Source organism: Sinohyriopsis cumingii, chromosome 19, assembly GCF_028554795.1.
Source record: "Sinohyriopsis cumingii isolate HCF-2022 chromosome 19, ASM2855479v2, whole genome shotgun sequence".
NCBI classification, from domain to species: Eukaryota; Metazoa; Mollusca; class Bivalvia; order Unionida; family Unionidae; genus Sinohyriopsis; species Sinohyriopsis cumingii.
In genome coordinates this window covers 65,374,762-65,388,820 of record NC_142979.1, presented here as the reverse complement: position 1 = coordinate 65,388,820, position 14,059 = coordinate 65,374,762, and the positions used below count along the sequence as shown (strand labels likewise).

General features: G+C 35.9%; 1 protein-coding gene across 1 annotated transcript in view; it reads right to left on the bottom strand.

Annotated features, from left to right (window-relative positions):
- LOC149775865 (apoptosis-inducing factor 3-like) overlaps positions 1–14,059 on the bottom strand; it is a 94,096-nt gene that overhangs the window by 45,211 nt on the left and 34,826 nt on the right. Inside the window, exons 3-6 of the mRNA XM_089944488.1 lie at positions 13,056–13,215; positions 9,901–10,010; positions 3,570–3,679; positions 3,193–3,319 (exon numbers count right to left, since the gene is read on the bottom strand). Of these exons, the coding sequence (XP_089800614.1) occupies positions 3,193–3,319; positions 3,570–3,679; positions 9,901–10,010; positions 13,056–13,215 (507 nt within the window). The remainder of the gene's footprint in view (positions 1–3,192; positions 3,320–3,569; positions 3,680–9,900; positions 10,011–13,055; positions 13,216–14,059) is intronic.

Sequence of the window (14,059 nt, the reverse complement as noted above, 5' to 3'; positions counted from 1 at the left end):
AAACCATTAACTAAACTTCTTGTGATATGGTCTCTCTCAACAACTCGGGATGCCATTTTTTGCAAGCATGCTTCTTCTTTCCCCTGCCATCAGTTTGCATTACACGAAAATTCATTGGATGAATTTAAACTTTCGACCAATCAGAATACTCTTTACGAGAGTCGTGTTCTAACTAATATATGGAATGAATACATTACAAGGGTGGTTGCGGAATGGGACCAAACAGGCCATATTTAAAAAACCAGATTGGAGATGATAAAAAAAATGGACTATATCAAGAAAAATCGGATTCAATCAAGAGAAAAGTGGAATTTCACTTTAAAACGGAGAAAAATTATGTCTGCAAACAATACACGTGATAGCTCAGATAATGGCATCAGGTGGTTTCTCAGGGAAGAAAACCAGAAACCATGAGTAAACAATAAACATTACACAGCCGACCACATACCATGGCACACATGGTTGCAGCTCAAGACTGAAACTTACACTACAAAGGTACAAAGCACATAGCCTCTGTATTACCCAACCTCCTTCTTACAAAATGAAATACTTTTCTTTTAGATTTACTGTTCAGACAGGATATTTGGTTATTTTAGCAGGATATTGTGACTATTTTACAGTTAATCCAGGATATTTTTAGATACTTTACTGTTAAGCCAGAATATTTTGGATATTTTACTATTAAGTCAGGATAAATGGATATTTTACTATTCACATAGGATATTTTGGATATTTTACTGTTCACACAGGATATTTTTGATATTTTATTGTGAAGCCAGGATATTATGGATATTTTACTGTGAAGCCAGGATATTCTGAATATTTTACTGTGAAGTCAGGATATTCTGGATATTTTACTGTTAAGTCAGGATATTCTGGATATTTTACGGTTAAGTCAGGATATTCAGGATATTGTACTGTGAAGTCAGGATATTCAGGATATTTTACTGTGAAGTTAGGATATTCTGGATATTTTACTGTTCACACAGGATATTTTTGATATTTTATTGTGAAGCCAGGATATTCTGGATATTTTACTGTGAAGTCAGGATATTCTGGATATTTTACTGTGAAGTCAGGATATTTTACTGTAAAGTCAGGATATTGTGGTTATTGTACTGTGAAGTCAGGATATTTTACTGCAAGCCAGGATATTTTGGATATTGTACTCTAAAGCCAGGCTATTTTGGATATTGCTCTGTTCACACAGGATATTTTTGATGTTTTATTGTGAAGCCAGGATATTCTGGATATTTTACTGTGAAGTCAGGATATTTTACTGTAAAGTCAGGATAATGTGGTTATTGTACTGTGAAGTCAGGATATTTTACTGTAAAGTCAGGATAATGTAGTTATTGTACTGTGAAGTCAGGATATTTTACTGTAAGCCAGGATATTTTGGATATTGTACTCTGAAGCCAGGATATTTTGGATATTGTTCTGTTCAGACAGGATATTTTGGATATTTTACTGTTAAAACAAGAAGTATAGGTTACTGTATTTGTAGGGGAAAATGTGAACAAGTTTTTCAGATAGATATACTGCATGACCTTGGGAGTGCAGTATATTGATCCATCAAAATGAGTTCATATTTTCCTATACAAATACAGTAACCTTTTTATTACATGCTCATTTTCTTATTCTACCTAAGGCCTAATTATATAACCAAAAATACACCACAAGTAACAAAGTAACTAAATTTATGCTGTATTTTAAACTAAATGCACAAGCACAGATTCATCAGTACACACAAAACAATATTAATGCACACATAACTCCGCCTAGCTAAATTTCAACTTAGTCGTGTGGTGAACATCACTTTTGAAACAAATTATTGTTTTGGTTTACTTACAATTGAAATTTAGAATCATACTGTGAATAAATGCGCATTGCAACAACTTTTCTGTTTGGTCTGGAATGAATAAATTTTGGTATTTTTGTCAATTCTACTATATTTCGTGATTATGGACTGGATTTATCTGTGTCAATTCTACATGAAGTATATCTGATTTGAGCAGCAAGGGAGTGGCATGTTGACTTATCTGCATGTGTGTTTCTGTTTTGTCATTGAATGTTTAGAATCATAATGTGGGAAAAATACGAAGTCTTTCAATTGTAATTATCAAAAAGACGCCATGGAATATAATGTTCATTTCATTTTGAGTGCAGTAAGGAGGATGTTATTGCAATTGGAATGTAGTCAAAATTACAGTACAATTTCAAAATACGTAAATAAGGTTTGGAACCCATGACATAGCTCATGTAATTCGGATTTGCAGAACAAAGAAAGTACATTCTGAGGAAATTCAGGAAACATATTGAGCAGTATTTAGCCAGAATTGTGCTGATGTGCTATTAACCCTATAAATAGTTGAAACTCAGTCAATCCAAGTCATGTGTCCAACATATTAACAGCTAAATAAAAAGAGTAAAAAGAGTACAGTTGTAAATATTGTGTTAACTAAAAACCAGATGCAAACAAGGATCAACATCAATAAATGAATTAGTTTTAATTTATATGAACCGGATACAATTCAGAGAACATGAAATAAGTCCAATGTCTTTTATAAATCACATATTTTTAGTGATAATTCTTGTAAATGTATGTCTCTGACACATAAATTTGTGACTTGTGGCAACATGCTTTTCAAACATCTTGCATTAAGCATCACAACAGATTTTAATTTACAACCAAGGATTTTCATGACTTACTGCAATGATAGATCTCACATAAAGCATATACTCCTTCTTTATAATAATTTTCATGGAAGAAGGTGACAAGAATTATGAGCAAGGGAACCTTAACTTGAGGGATGTTCCATTACACTTGTGTCCTGAAAGTGAATTAAAAGAAAAATATAAAGATGTCACCGACATGAAATTACAAATATGATTTAGATTAGTCCTGAGAACTAAAAATCAAATTTGATGAATTGTATGGTATCCCTAAGATTATACCCATATCATAAGAAGGGAAGTGTTATAACAAAGGGATTCAAAGAGAGGGACCAGTGTGTAAGTGATTTACTATATGTATCCACATCATAAGAGCAGTGGTATAGCAAGTGGTTTTAAAGTGAGGGACCAGTGTGTAAGTGATTTACTCTATATATCTACATCATAAGAAAGGCAGTGGTATATCAAGGGTTTTTAAAGTGAGGGACTAGTGTGAAAGTGATTTACTATATATACCTCCTCCAATTATGACAACTGACTTTTGGTTGGCAGCTGAGGCTTTGCACATTGCTTTCTGACGTTTAGAGGTGGCTAAGGCAGACTTTTCAGCTCGGATTTTAACTTTTCCATTAGCTACTTCAACCTAAAAATCACAAAAAATAAGCTCACAGTGGGAGGGAAAAATTGATTGAATAAAGTGTAATTAATATAAAATTTTACATCAGGATTGCTCCAATCTGAATGAAGTATGGCAAGAAAGGAAATATTAAAAGGTCATCTCTCTGCTGTAAAGGAGATAACTAAATAAATTTAAATATTAACTAAGAATTTCTGCATTTGCTGTTAACAAATTACTATACATCTCACATAATAGTGTCATACAAATTAATAACCTGGTATTTAGGTAGGCTGTCCAGTCCAGGAAACTCCTCAATGTCACCCGTCTTCACACTGAAACAGGCTCCATGCCAAGGGCAGCGAACTCTTCCATTACAGAGGACACCTGTCAATAAAAAAACAAAAACAATTACAGAGAAAATGTAAACAAATCTGCTTATATACAGCTTAATTTACAGAAATTGCATTAATTAATAGCTATTTACCACCAATATGTTGTTCAAAAATTCTGCTTGGGATTATATTCTGTGAGATTAGCTTAAGCCCTAGCTTTAATCGTTTCGTCAATACCTAAATTTTTAAGGGATAATGAGATAACAACTAAAATTATTGTTTTCATGGTCATATTCTAAACAGCCGCTGTTGTAAAAGAAAACAAAAATGTGCTCATGGAATACAAATGCCCCACCACACTGTCTGTGAAAATGATCTAAATGCAAAACTTAATCAGATGGAGGGATAAGGGAACAGAATATGCTTGGGGCTTTCCACAAATGATTGGAAAAACACCTAAGAAATATTACTATATCCACCATGGCACATACATGTACTGTGTTTACCAAATAATGGTAACTTTGTGTTCACATCAAATACCACTTCAGTGTCCATTAAGGCAACTCAACTGAGCTGAATTATTCCTGGCTAAAACATTTGTCAAGTTTCTTTTTCAAGTGTGAACTCAAATGAGAACATTCTTTTACTGAATCTTTTTTAAATAATTCCACAAAGATATCTTAATGCTTTTGATGTGGTAATATTTTGATTAGTATACTTACATGCCATTCTCCAGCAATTTTCCATCATACAGCATTGTACAACACAAAGTATTTTCAAGGCAAAATTAAGCAGAAAATGCATGAGGTCTTCTGACTGGGCTAGCACTATATGCCCAAACCATATGAATATTGGTAGAAAAGGCATGGGGTGTTCTGACTGGGCTAACATATTATGCCCAAGCCATATGAATATTGGTAGAAAAGGCATGATGTGTTCTGACTGGCTAACATTATATGCCCAAACCATATAAATATTGGTAGAAATGGCATGATGTGTTCTGACTGGGCTAACACTACATGCCCAGGCCATATGAATATTGGTAGAAAAGGCATGATGTGTTCTGACTGGGCTAGCACTATATGTCCAAACCATATCAATATTGGTAGAAAAGGCATCAGGTGTTCTGACTGGGCTAACACTATATGCCCAAGCCATATGAATATTGGTAGAAAAGGTATGATGTGTTCTGACTGGGCTAACACTATATGCCCAAACCATATTAATATTGGTAGAAAAGGCATGATGTGGTTTGACTGGGCTAACACTATATGCCCAAACCATATGAATATTGGTAGAAAAGGCATGATGTGTTCTGACTGGGCTAACACTATATGCCCAAACCATATGAATATTGGTAGAAAAGGCATGATGTGTTCTGACTGGGCTAACACTATATGCCCAGGCCATATGAATATTGGTAGAAAAGGCATGATGTGTTTTGACTGGGCTAACACTATATGCCCAAGCCATATGAATATTGGTAGAAAAGGCATGGGGTGTTCTGATTGGGCTAACATATTATGCCCAAGCCATATGAATATTGGTAGAAAAGGCATGATGTGTTCTGACTGGGCTAACACTATATGCCCAGGCCATACAAATATTGGTAAAAAAGGCATGATGTGTTTTGACTGGACTAACACTATATGCCCAAACCATATAAATATTGGTAGAAATGGCATGATGTGTTCTGACTGGGCTAACACTACATGCCCAGGCCATATGAATATTGGTAGAAAAGGCATGATGTGTTCTGACTGGGCTAGCACTATATGTCCAAACCATATCAATATTGGTAGAAAAGGCATTGGGTGTTCTGACTGGGATAACACTATATGTCCAAACCATATCAATATTGGTAGAAAAGGCATCGGGTGTTCTGACTGGGCTAAACTATGTCCAAACCATATCAATATTGGTAGAAAAGGCATTGGGTGTTCTGACTAGGCTAACACTATATGCCCAAGCCATATGAATATTGGTAGAAAAGGCATGATGTGTTCTGACTGGGCTAACACTATATGCCCAAACCATATCAATATTGGTAGAAAAGGCATGATGTGTTCTGATTGGGCTAACACTACATGCCCAGGCCATATGAATATTGGTAGAAAAGGCATGATGTGTTCTGACTGGGCTAACACTATATGCTCAAACCATATCAATACTGGTAGAAAAGGCATGATGTATTCTGAATGGGCTAACACTATATGCCCAAACCATATGAATATTGGTAGAAAAGGCATGATGTGTTCTGACTGGGCTAACACTATATGCCCAAACCATATCAATATTGGTAGAAAAGGCATGATGTGTTTTGACTGGGCTAACACTACATGCCCAGGCCATATGAATATTGGTAGAAAAGGCATGATGTGTTCTGACTGGGCTAACACTATATGCTCAAACCATATCAATACTGGTAGAAAAGGCATGATGTATTCTGATTGGGCTAACACTATATGCCCAAACCATATGAATATTGGTAGAAAAGGCATGATGTGTTCTGACTGGGCTAACACTATATGCCCAAACCATATCAATATTGGTAGAAAAGGCATGATGTGTTTTGACTGGGCTAACACTATATGCCCAAGCCATATGAATATTGGTAGAAAAGAGATGGTTCTCTAAGCTACACGCACCCAGTGAAGCAGGCAGGCCATGGCAGGCAGCACCTTACTGACTGGGGGCTGCCCAGCTTGAGGTGGGCGGCAGCTGTCCAGTGAGACCTGGTGATCTCTCCCACCATCAGAAGTAACCCCTGGTGACCAGCTCTATGCCAATCGAGCTTTGACTTAGAACCGGTAAACTGCTACTTCTCGTGTTGTGCCGACACCGTACGACAACGCTGGAGTGTCCTCTCCAGTGGAGCTATGAAGCCTGGGCAGGGTGGTATGGAAAATCAGCTGTTGTCCATGCAGCAGATCCCCCCTCTCCATACAGCTGGTGGGCCCTAGGGAACGACGAATGCTGATACAGCTTGGCACCAACGGCATTGCAGGAGTTGTCAGAATGACGTTGAAGTCAATGTCAGACTGCCTTAGGGACTCCATCTCTGGATTTTCTGTTGGGGTTTACTCCCTTAGCCTTTCCCATGAGTGGGTATAGCCACAAGGCAGCAGAGGTTTGGAATCAGAGTTTTCCTTCTCCTAGATGAGCTACCATCCAAGATTTATGAGTCTTATCTAACCGAAGCAACTGGTTTTAAGGCGCCAGTGGGCCGCCTTCACCCCTTCTCCTGTTAGTGGAAAATGTGGTCTGCCGAACTTCAAATCTAAGCCACTTGTGAAGGCCAGGAGCTGGATTTTAGTTGACAGAGGCAATCAGAGACGCAAGCCATATGGGGCATTTTTGGAGGATTGGGGCGCTTGTCTCCCACTCCCACCCCGGGCAATGTCAACCTTAGACTGCAATAGACCACAAATGTCAACCTTAGATCACCTTTCATAATGGACTCGATACACAAGTTACTTCAGTCAGCAGAGCAAGGCAGTGAGTGACTCCTCGATAGCTTCCTTGATATAGGAAACACAAAAGTTCAAAGTATGTACCTTGAATATTTTCATAGGTAACATATGGCACCTTTTCCCCAAGCCCTATGAACATTGGTAGAAAAGCATGATTGTTGTTGTTGTAGGGTTTAACACCATTTTTCAGCACATGATAGGCTATACATGGCGGCCAGTATCAATGGCCGAGGAAGAACCCGGGAAAACCATGGAAAGAACCACCGACCCACGAGAAGCTACTGGCAAGCTTTGTCACATACCCACATTGGCTGAATCCAAGACTCGAACCCACGCTGACAGAGGTGAGATGGCAGTGATCCTTAATGGAAAGCACTTTAGACCACTCGGCTGCTCAGGGCCCCAGAAAAGCATGATGTGTTTTGACTAGGCTAACACAATATGTACAAACCATATGAATATTGGTAGAAAATGAATGGGGTGTTCTGACTGGGCTAACACTATATGCCCAAACTATGTTTGTGGCAGGCATAAAAGTTGATGGTTTATCATATTTATTTGAAATTGGTTACTTTCTGTACTAAAAATGCAAAACAAAAAAGTGATCTGATTTTATGAAAGGTGAAGAATCATTCGTAAGAAATTGAAACAGAAAAATCAATGTGAGATAAATCATAAATCCATTAATTTTATCTTGCACTGTAAATAGACAGCAGCAATGAAAATATTAGGAGTCAATAAAAATGCAAGACTTCCTTTCAAATTAATTTTTTTACATATCTAGATAGGTACCATAAAAGATAATCAACAAAAACATTCAAGAAATTACCCCAATTGATGATCAATAAATACTAATTTAAAGACATGTACAGCATTCCCTCACTACACCACTCCCTTGATAACTCGCGCCCTGATAACTCGCAAACCCACTTATAACATGGGGTCAGGCATGGATCCCATTTTTTAAACCAGAAAATACCCCCAAAATTGATCTCTATTTGTTGAACTTGAAGAAAATCGCAATCAAAATTGGTAACGGAAACTTTTTTCTTGTTGAAAACGGTAGATAGGACCTGGAAATTTTAATCAACGCTATGAAATATCAAATTTAAAAATAGATCATACATTTTTTAAAAATTTTCTTTCCAAACAACATTCCCAGTTCAAAGCAAAAAACGATATGTAAGGAAATTTCAATCAATGAAAATGTCATTCACACCAAGTGGAAGCAGTACTTTAATAAATAAATATAAATGAAATAATTTTTTTATTAACTGAAATTTGTTGTTCTAGTTCTATCTGTTAGTTCCTTTTAAGTGTAATCATCATAAATGCAACATGTCCTCTTGTAATTAAATATAAAATGCATCAATCTACCATAACAGCTATGTCTGTGAGCAGTTCTCTGAGAACCTAATTAAGTGCCGACCACGTTTTGATAACTGACTTCCGGAAGTATTTCTTGTATTGCTGCAATGAATTAAAAGCTAGCCTCCTTTGTATTATCATGTTAATTGTGTCTTTTGAATCAAATAAAGAAGGTGGAATAAAAGAAAAGTTAAAAGGCATGAAAATGCTACAAACTTAAAATCTAGTGGCCTTGGTCGTATGTTGGTTGAACTCACTTCATTTGATCAATCAAACACTTATAAATGTTATTGTGTATGTAACATAAACTACCTTAAATTAACCGACTCTTTCATAACTGTGATCAAGAAAACAAGGTAGCCAAGCAAAATGAATACTTTGTAAAATAAAGTGTTTGATTTCACAGATACGGACCATTGTGGACAAGTGAGTTTAAATGTCACATGTTTCTCAAAAAAGAATCTTGTTTGGTGGTGTATCAACAGTTAGTCTAGTTCCCTGCTCTCTGGACTCTCAATCTGGCAGGATAATATTAAACAACTGTAACCAGACTCATCAAGAAAACAAAAAGCAGTGACATAATACACAGATTTTTTTTATGTGTACACATGTTGGTTGTTGAAACCAATTGGAATCATCTTTCATATGTTGGACATTTTGAAAATGTTATTTAAATAGAATAACAAACAACTTCATTAGAAAAAGAGCATTATTATAATTATTATCGATGTGATTGTAAAATGATTCAGTCAATAAACAGCCCAGTTCCCTAATGCAACTCCCCCCCCCCAACGTTTTCTTGATGTCAAAGTGATTTGTTTCAATTTTTGGAGGTCCCTCGGTAACTCGCACCTCACTTATAGTGCGGTCTTTGTTTGTGGACCCCGTTGTGTGCGAGTTATCAAGGGAGAGGTGTATAAGGCCCCTCATTATCATATGGATTTTGTTATAAGGCAAGTATGGTACTTGATCCCATTTCATTAAGTGACAGGAAAAGTTATACGTATCATGTACTTCATTATAAGGTAATATACCCTATAGCTCCTATGGACAGTGTTATAATGAAAAAATACTATATACCATTGAAAGGTGGTCTCACTATAAGGTAGCATACTCTGGTTCTATGGATGGTATTATAATGTTTTGTAATGCTAACCCGTCTAAAGCCTGTATAGTTGATTAAAATATTACTGCCATCTATAACTTTATTACCATATATACTCACTAACAAGTCCAACTGCAAACTACACAGACACAGATTTGCTGTTACATAATGTCCCAGCACATCTGGGTCCATACGGTTTGTTAGCAGTAAAACACACAGACCCTGATCTGATGGTATATTATGCAACACCAGATCAGGGTCTATGTTGTTTGCAGTTGGACTTGACTTATAAGCATATATATATATGGTCTGTATGGAGGTACATACCTTTTGACAAAGGGGCACCATAATGTGTACATTTGGCTCCAATAGCAAAGAATTCTGATCCCTGTTTCACTAGGAGAGCTTTCTCTCCTCCTACATCTACCTCTCGCATTCTGAAGAAGAAAAAAACAAATGATGGAAAATCTTCCATGAGAACTCCATTGTTTTTTCAATGTATAAAATTAGCTGAATAATTGTGATCTTTTGTGTATCTGTCAAACAAATACTGTAATTGTCAAGTTTATTAAATTCATACAACGGGAATACAAATATAAAATTCAAATTGAAAACAAATATTCAAAAAACCAAGTTTGAAAGGTGAGCCTGCTTTCAGACATCACCTGTGTATAAAGGCCAGTTTGGACTTTTTCAGTTTGTGGCTGCTATTGACAGATCTGATTAATATCCTTCATACCCAATTTGTACTACATGCATGAAATATCAATTGCAGCAAATCTTAGGATCCAACTGCCTGAGTTATTCATGTCCTTATATCAACCCCTTGCAGCTCTGCATAACAGTATTGGATGCACTTTTCACAACTGTACAAACTCCACCAAGTCGGTATTCATCATGTCTAGATTTTTCATGATCCAACTTCTCCTGTTTTATTTGTCAGTGTTTGTATATACCATGTAACAGCCCCTTGCAGCTCCACATATCATTATCAAAAACTGTTTATAACTCTACAAACTCCACCAAGTCTCTCTTTTTGATGTATCTGCATGTGCAGATTCAGAGGTTGACTGGTGCAGTATTCTGTGACAAGATGTGCTCCTATTACACCAAAGATTGATTTACATGGGTAGCAAAGTGTTCTGTGACAAGATGTGCTCCTATTACACCAAAGATGGATTTACATGGCTGGTGAAGTGTTCCGTGACAAGATGTGCTCATGTTATGCCAAAGGCTGTTTTACATGACTGATGAAGTTTTCTGTTAAAAGCTGTGCCTCTGTTATGCCAAAGACTGTTTTATGTGACTGATGGAGTTTTCTGTTACAAGATGTGCCTCTGTTATGTTCTGTGATAAAGTTTTCAAATGTTATGCCAAAGAGTCTTTTACATATATAGTAAACTTTAAATTGAACCTATGTCTTGAATACTGCTTACCCATATTGCTGTGTTAACCTATAAATAAATGTGTAGTGCAGTTTAGGAAAATGTGGTGCACTGGGCCCATCAATGCAATAACTTTCACACTTCTCAAGTCTTTCCAGCAACCCTTTGTCATAAAGTGATTATAAAGCAGAAGCGATTAAAGCAGTGCTACTTTTAAAAAAAGTTGTGGTAATAGAAATATTTTATAAATAAAAATACATGTAGCATGAAATTTACATAAATTACTGAAATAAAACCTTTATTGACTTGCATCTGGAAACTTCAAAAAAATCACACTTACTCACATATTGTTTCTTAAATCAAGATTGCTCTTTTTTTCTTAAACACATAGGTCCACATCGCCGGGACTATATCTGAATTCACATCTCTAGGTCTGATTACACTGAGTGTGATTGATTTTCAACTTAAAATTGCAAATGATGGTCTACCAGCTGAAATAGTTTCCATGAATCCAATTGCTGAATGGTGAAACCATCTCTGATATTCTTGAACGGTAAACTGATATTCAAGATGACCACCAAGAATGCATGGTCAGCATAGTTTAAGTATAGGAAAAAACTAGATATTAGCCTTATGGTGAGAACCCTATTTTAATATGGAGATCCATGTAGCAATAGTTTCAAGCTGGTCATTGCAGTTGACAATTATTGGATGCAAAATCAGTACCATTTTCATTCAGAAGCCACTAGACATAACAAAAAGTCTTTTGGCAAATAAAACACCTGTCAGTTTGTAATCCATCTGAGAGTACTGATAACAAGATTTTCAAGATGAACCATAATAATAATTAAAAAAAAAAAAAAATAATAATAATAATAATAATTTTAAAAAAATATTTAAAGAGGGTGACAACATTAGTTGCATGGAACTAATCCTCCTTATAGCCCCCTATTACATGCATATTTACATTCAAATTAAATTACATGCATGCACACACACATGCACATGCACTCATACACATGTGGAAAGTTAGGGAATTTCTAATTTAATCTATAACATATTTGTCAAATCAAACAGGTTCCACTTTTCACCAACTGAATTAGATTAAAATTAAATGCATTTATATTTGTACTTTCTCTAATTTCCTTCGGGATTCTATTCCAAATTTGTGATCCTGAATAATGAAAATATTTTTTAAAAGAATTCTTTATATGGTTTTGGGATAAACACTGTAATATCATTCATTGCATTTGGGGATGTCTTCAGCAATATATACTGACTATCAGATTAATGTCATTTTCAATTGTGACCAAGTAGACATCATAAAAAGTGAAAACCCTATGTTGATATGACCATCCATTCAGATGCAGTGATGAGGCAAGTGGTACCATTTTCAATTAGGAGACCTTGAATTTGTCACTCAAGTTTCATGGCAATACTCTAAGTAGTTTACGAGGTGTACTGATAACAAACTTGTACTAATGGATTAACAGATGAAAGCTGATGGCCAAAAGACCATCCCATAAGCTATTATGGTTTATTACCAACAGGGCAAATGAAGTAGGGCTAAAAGGGAAAGCAAAGGAGCAATAAGAAATCTGACAGAAAAGTAAGGAAAAGTATGAATTGTAAGAAACACTAGGATATTTGGAAAGAATGACTCCTCTGAGCCCTTTTTCAATACACTGAAACACAATTAAAGCTTAATTATTTACTGATATAATGAGACAATAATTGGTAATGACTTTGGGTCCAGTCAGCCTGCCCTAATGGATATAAAAAGGCAGTGATTACTGATTTTATAGCCCACAAATGATAGCCATTACTTAAGGGTTTTGAAACTTATAGCATGCAAATGAACTTTATTCAACCAAAACTGTAACCATTGTTGATGCTGATGACCACAATGACAAAATGATTGATACATGTTTTGACTATGCTAGAACAGGCGAGACAATAAGTAAGGCCCTTTTAACATACGGAATGTTATACCATATGGTGAAAGATGGTATACCTGTTACAAGTATGATAATCACTTGTATTAGGGCAGATTACCTTGGCATGTAATTTTTTTAGTAATTTAACATTTGTACTTACTCCCCATCCTTTAGCTCATCAACTCCACACACAACAGCTTCAACCTGATTGGCAGCCATGGTGTTGTCTGCTTTGCTAGACTGGTTCCTTACTGTAGTGACAGACTGAGGGATCCTGTATTCAGGCTTTGATTTCACTGCAGAAGGTATGACAGTAGTACCTGTCCAAAAGACATCAATCATCAAAGCTGCACTCATAAATCTACTTTTATTGCATTACTAGTGAATAAATGTGTTCTTCTTACAAAACTTGTTACAATAATAAATCTGCCGACAGGGCAAAATATTTGTAACAATGCTAGACTAAGTAAGCCATTACCATTCTTAATAGTTTACTTATTTTTATCACTGAATGATTGCAACCATGTAGTGCTATCATGAAGCTCTAACTCAGTACTTTTTATTATTGTGTCAGCAGCTTTCAATTAATCATAAGATGCCATAACTGCACTTGATATCACTCACCTGGCTGCTGTTACTTCACTTAACCATGCAATATGAGGCATACAGTAAGCTCCCAATTTACGTGTACTTGGTTTATTCGTGTCTTGAGTTTATGTGAATTATTATTAACATCCAAGCACAAAAATACACCCAGAGATGCACATCATTTGCTTATTTATGTCTGATGATACAGCATGGGTTCCCAAGATGGAACTGCCATTTTGTGTGTTCAACTGGGATGAAGATTTGGCTTCCCACTGATGATGAACTTGAGTCATGCAAATTCAAAATGAATGTTTCTCCGAAATGCAATATACATAAAAAATTGGGGGCTTTACTTTATCTTGTTTCCTTTTCTATTTATATCTCTGTGCTTATCATCTTTCAATTGTGAATCTTGCACATCTGAGTATCTAAATAATCAGTGAAAGAGAGGCTTAATTAGAATGATAATGAAACAAACTCAGTCAAAGTGACTGAACAGTAAAAGCCATTCTTTGTCTAGTTATGCTAAATTATCCCTCGAAATAAGCCTGTATCTCCTGAATAAGTCATGAGAGT